The 6,000-nt window shown below is 35.0% G+C and overlaps 1 protein-coding gene across 1 annotated transcript; it reads right to left on the bottom strand.

Moving 5' to 3' along the window:
- Positions 1–2,474, bottom strand: LOC145111920 (putative anion transporter 5). Its single transcript, XM_079048156.1, has 2 exons — positions 2,341–2,474; positions 1–1,575 (listed from the first exon to the last, which is right to left on the bottom strand). Exon 2 carries the CDS (start codon positions 1,443–1,445, stop codon positions 132–134), a length of 1,314 nt encoding a protein of 437 aa, XP_078904282.1. The 5' UTR covers positions 1,446–1,575; positions 2,341–2,474; the 3' UTR covers positions 1–131.
- Between the last annotated feature and the right edge of the window lie 3,526 nt (positions 2,475–6,000).

Genomic DNA, 6,000 nt, shown 5'->3' with positions numbered 1-6,000 from the left:
TTTTGTAGGGAAATTTTTAATGATGAGGGCATTCACGTCTTTTCCACCTTTTGGGTGCAACAAAAAATTGGTGTTTCATTATCAAATGAAACCACAAGAGCTGTGTTACATGGGGCATACTATTACTAACCTCAATCAAATATTCTCTCTCCAGTTGAAAATAAAAGGAAAATCACAGAACTTGCAATGCAGAGTAATCCAGGTATAAGAAAAACTGCCCTCCAGCTATCAGGACTAGAAAGATCTGAATTCTTGGTTTTTGCAGCTTCTAGAAGCTGCCCAGTAAGCTCAACTCCAACAATACCAGCTAAAGTGCCAGCTGTATTAGAGACACCCATCACAATTCCAGCATATCTAGGAGCAATATCCATATGATTCACTGCAAATCCAGCTCTTCCTAATGCAAGAAAACCAAGAGCCACTGAAGAACAAAGTATCACCCCTTCAGATGTTCTAAAAAGAGGAAGCAACATTAATGAGACTGCAGACACTAAAAACCCTACAGTATTCAAAACCTTTCTTGTATTTGTCACAGACAAGATTCTCTTTGTTACCATGTGGTCAGCAATAATCCCACCAATATTTGAAAAAACAAACATGTTCAGATATGGCATCATTTTAGAAGAACCCATTTCTTGAAGACTGAACTTCAACCCAAGTTCAAAGTATGTTGGCAACCAGTTCATAAGCACGTATAAAGTGTAATGGAATGTGAAGTTATTGACTAAAATAGCCCAAACAGGTAAGCTCAGAAAGATTTTCCTCCATGGGATTTGAGTAGTTATTATTTCTGCGTTCAACTTTTGATAATCTCTAATTGGCAACAAATATTCTCCAAAACCAGCTGCAGTTGCTTTCGGGTGATCAGAACGAGGGGGATCACTAGCAAATCTTAGCCAAAGAAGTGACCATAAACCACCTAAAGCTGACTCAGCAAGAAAAACAGATTGTGGGCCCTTGAACTTCACTAAAGTAGGGAGAAAAAGCATGCCAAGAGCAGCACCTAGGTACATTCCGGAAGTTGTGAGAGAAAGAGACCTTGACCTTTCGTGTGGTGGGACCCACTGTGCTAAAACTGTATGAATAGAGGGAAAGATAAACCCTTGAGCTACCCCAACAAGTAAACGAGCTATAACTAGAGCCATTACTCTATTAGGGTCTAATGGACATAATGCACATGTTAAAGACCATATCACAAATGAGAAAAGGAGAATACGCCTTCCTCCAATCTTTTGAGCTGCCCATCCACCAGGGACTTGAGAAAAAGCATACCCATAATAGAATGTTGACAGAATGGTGCCTTTGCTTGATTGACTAACTCCTGCATCATCTGCAGCAATTGTGTATGCAATTGAAAAGCCTACACGTTCAATGTAACATACACAGGTGCAAAGGAAGGTCAAAATGACGATTAGATAACGTATAGGGAACTTTGTATTCCTCATTCCTTTAGCTTATGTGAAACAGCTTAACCTTTCTAGCCCACTTTGATATTGTCTTCTGATCCACTACATGATCTTCACCATTGTTGTTTTGGAAGATGGTTGAAATGACATTACTTAGAAAATACCCAAGCTGCAGCAACAGAAAATGGATGAAAGATGCATTAATCAAGAGGTATGCAGTCAGTGAAAAGAAGTAAAGAGTCTTAACAGAATATGACCAAGTTATGCATTGTTTTCTTGTAGTTACTTTTTGATCAATACATGGTTAAATTGCTATTCAATCACAGGGAATCCCATTGAGTTGATAAATACTGAACAGGGGAGGTATCATAAGGACTGAGCAGAGGAACTTTGGTATCATAAGGTTAAATTAAATTGCTAGTTTGCTACACAACTTTAAGATTCAAGGTTACTATCTGACACCAATTTATCATAGACTTTATCACTACCATAACAACACTTAGAATGTAGTCAAACTTATCAGTTATCACCCTTTGGGGTAATTCTAGTCTTCATTAATCGCTAATCATGAGAGTAATTCTAAGACTTTGTATGGTCATCAAGAAGTCATTGTTTGGTTACCCAGCTGCTCACACTAAACGATCCCTTTCAAGGAACACAAAGTTGCAAAAATATGAATACACAATATGTCCTCTTAGCTAACTGAACTCGGTTATTCCTCAAATTCATTAAATTTCAAAGTAGTAAGTTCCTCTAAGCATTTCGCATTCACATTTCACAAAAGCACAAATGACATCGTAAAAACAATAAAAATGATCGAAACGATTGTATCCTGCAAAGAGCAACAAAAACTAGCATTGTGCAGGCTCTGATTTAGGGTTTTGATGAATCGAAGTGAACATTTGGGCAAATGTAAAAGACATGAAGATCATACCTGCTTTGAATGTGAGAACGTCTCCAGGGTGAAAAGCGAGAGGAGGAGACGTACGTAAATAGGGTTTTTGAAGAAAACAGGTTTATGTCATGAATAGGAAGGAAAGAGGTCGTTGGCCTTTACGTACCCCATTATAAATTTTTATCTTAAAAAGGTAAGGCAAATCATAATAATAATGTTTTAAATAAAATTGCTGTTCCAAGAAAATGGTTTTAAATAAAATGATCTTCATATAAAAATGTTCGTAAATTCGTAAGATTGTGTTTTTCTGAAATAAAAAAAAAAAATATAGCAAAAGGCTTGAGGATGTTAACAGTGAATTCCCAAGTATACTCAATCTGGCAATTTTTCTGAAATTTTCTTTAATACATTTTTTGCTGGTTGCAAGAATCTAAAAAATAGCTAAGATAAATATTTCTAAAAATATATGAAATGTTTAGGAAATAAAACCTCTAAATTTTTTTCAACAATTTATTTAAAAACTCATTACTTTATTTTTATTTTATTTTTAAAAAAAAAACCACTAATATATTGTAAAAGCTTTCAAAAAAAACCATCTATATTTAAAAAAAAAAATCAATAAACAACACTTTTAGAAGAGAAATTTAAAATATCAACGTAATTCAGCAGAGTTTGTTAATTGCTAAGGTTTATGTACTAAACCAAAACCGAACAAATAATTTCGGTTTTTGAGTTTGGAAATACCAAACCATCGGGTTTTTTGTTTCAGTTTCTTTTTTTTTCATTAGTTTTTCATCAAAATGTTGCTAAAATTAAAATAAATAAATAAATAAAAACATGTAATTTTCTAAAACATAATATAAAAAGAGGCCAATACATTCTTATTATTTTAACTTTCAATAGAAACAATGTGTATTTTCGGTTTTTTTTTTTGTACATCATATTAATCACCAACTTCATATTTCTTTTTATCACAAATAATCCAACATACCTCATTGCAATCTTGAATCTTGTATTACATGTGATCTAAACTAAAGTGCATCAATTCAAGATGTTGTAATATTAGGGAAAATGACTTATATGGGTAACTATGTTTCAAAATTGTTGAAAAAATACCATTCAAGTTTGGTGTGTTCAAAAAACACCATCCAAGTAAAGCATTTGTACAAAAAACACCAACGAAGTATATTCTTTGTTCAAATTTGGCCATGTGGTAACGGGCAATTACCGTTAAAAAAATAAGTAAAGGAAAAAAAACAAGAGGAAATGACTCAAAGAGGTAACTATGTTTCAAAATCGTTCAAAAAACATCATCCAAGTTTGGTATATTCAAAAAACACCATCCAAGTAAACTTTTTGTACAAAAAACACCAACAAACTATATTTTTGTTCAAATATTACCCACCAGTACAGGTTAAATGATGACTTGGCTTAACTATTATGACATAGCATAATAATTATTAACAAAACAATAAATGATATATTCCTCCTTTAAAACTCGATTTAGGGTTTCTTCATTAACAAGTGACTTCTTCTTCTCCTATGATTGCTCTTCTTCTTCTAAAGTGATGATCTCGAACTCAAGTCCAAAACTCTAATTCTTGACTTAAGGCAAAAAGGGCTCCTTTACCCCTTCCTTAATGGGCCTCCCTCCCCCTAAGGCCCAAATCCATAAAAAGCCCCAAAAGACATCCAAGCCCAACCATAAGGCCTCTAAGGCCCAATATGGCCCAAGAACCCCCAACATGGCCTTAAGCCCAAAAAATGACTTGCTACAATCATGTGGGCCTGAGGCCTAACTTAAACAAGTCCATACATACGCCCAACATATGCTGAAGCCTCTACGATTGGGATGTCGAGCCAGTACGCCCGGTGTACTCCTAGCATACTCGGCTAGGGTCAAGAACCGCAAATCTTCCAAAGGCCATAACTTCTTCATTTTAAGTCCGATTTCATCATTCTTTATATCCACGGGAGCTAATTTAGGCATCATACAACCATACCGAGGGTCTAAAGAATGACGAAATCAGACTTGGAATGAAGAAGTTGTGGCCTTCGGAAGATTGGTGGTTCTTGACCCTAGCCGAGTATGTTGGGCGTACGCTAGGAGTACGTCGGGCATACTGGCTTGAAAGCCGAATCGCAGAGGCTTCAGCATATGTTGGGCGTATTCATGGACTTGTTTAAGTTGGGCCTTGGGTCCACCTGATTGTAGCAGGTCATTTTTTGGGCTTAAGGCCATGTTAGGGGTTCTTGGGCCATATTGGGCCTTAGAGGCCTTGTAGTTGGGTTTGGATGCCTTTTTGGGCTTTTATGAATTTAGGCATTAGGGGAGGGAGGCCCATTGAGGCAGGGGTAAAGGATCCCTTTTTGTCTTACGTCAAGAATTAGGGTTTTGGACTTGAGTTCGAGATCATCACTTTAGAAGAAGAAGAGCAATCATAGGAGAAGAAGTACTCATTCGTTCATGAAGAAACCCTAAATCAATTTTTAAAGGAGGAATATATCATTTATTGTTTTGTCAATAATTATTTTTCCATGTCATAATAGTTAAGCAAGTCATCATTTAACCTGTAAGAGCCAGTTACCGGTGGGTAATATTTGAACAAAAAATATAGTTTGTTGGTGTTTTTTGTACAAAAAGTTTACTTGGATGGTGTTTTTTGAACATACCAAACTTGGATGGTGTTTTTTGAACAATTTTGAAACATAGTTACCTCTTTGAGTCATTTCCTCTTGTTTTTTTTCCTTTACTTATTTTTTACCGGTAATTGTCGGTTACCACAAGGTCAAATTTGAACAAAGAACGTACTTCATTGGTGTTTTTTGTACAAATTCTTTACTTTGATGGTGTTTTTTGCACACACCAAACTTAAATGGTATTTTTTGAACGATTTTGAAACATAGTTACCCATATAAGTCATTTTCCCGTAATATTATCAACCCTAGTTTTAATCCTTAAGTTTTCAAAACCCAATTTAATAAACATCAAATACTATCAAATTCTGACAAAACTGGTTTTTTTTTCTATTAAAAAAACAACTAGATGTGTTACCAAAAGCTTTAGATGAACATCATGATCAAACTATTCTAGAAAAAATGTAAACAACGATTCAGTTCATACTAGTTGTTTAGACACTAAATGTTAATAACAAGGAGAGCATATATGTATTTTTTCCATCTTCGTAAGTAGTTTTTGACAAAAGACGGAAACATGAGTAGGGTGACAGCATTCTTTAACAATCATTGTGATTACATTAAAAATGGGGTTATAATTGCCACCAATTTTGTATTACATTAAACTCATGCTTACACAAGATCGTCTAACCACCAATTTTATATCTGAATCCAATTAATTCCATTAAAATAACACATAAACGTTAATTGCTAATCCCTTTGGGTAGGGGTTTCCGCATTTCTTGGTTCATGTTGATGGGAGAGTCTCTAGTTTTAGTTTTAGGTCGTCGTGATGTAGGAACGTTGGTGACGAAAAAGATGGAGGTACACAGTGGCATGGTGGGGGATATTGAATGAAAAGGGGAAAAAGACGAAGATGTGAGAGGACGACAACAGGAATGAAATGAAGAAGGAGTTGGGGTGGGGTGGGGGTGGGGGTTGGGTTGGAATGTGAAGATTAATATCTATTATTAAAAGTAAAACAATTTTAACAAAATAATAATAATAATAATAATAATAATA

The sequence above is a fragment of the Lactuca virosa genome, chromosome 5, assembly GCF_052849685.1.
Source record: "Lactuca virosa cultivar CGN04683 chromosome 5, Lactuca_virosa_CGN04683_v6, whole genome shotgun sequence".
In the NCBI taxonomy this organism is placed as follows: domain Eukaryota; kingdom Viridiplantae; phylum Streptophyta; class Magnoliopsida; order Asterales; family Asteraceae; genus Lactuca; species Lactuca virosa.
This window is presented reverse-complemented; position numbering and strand designations above follow the sequence as displayed.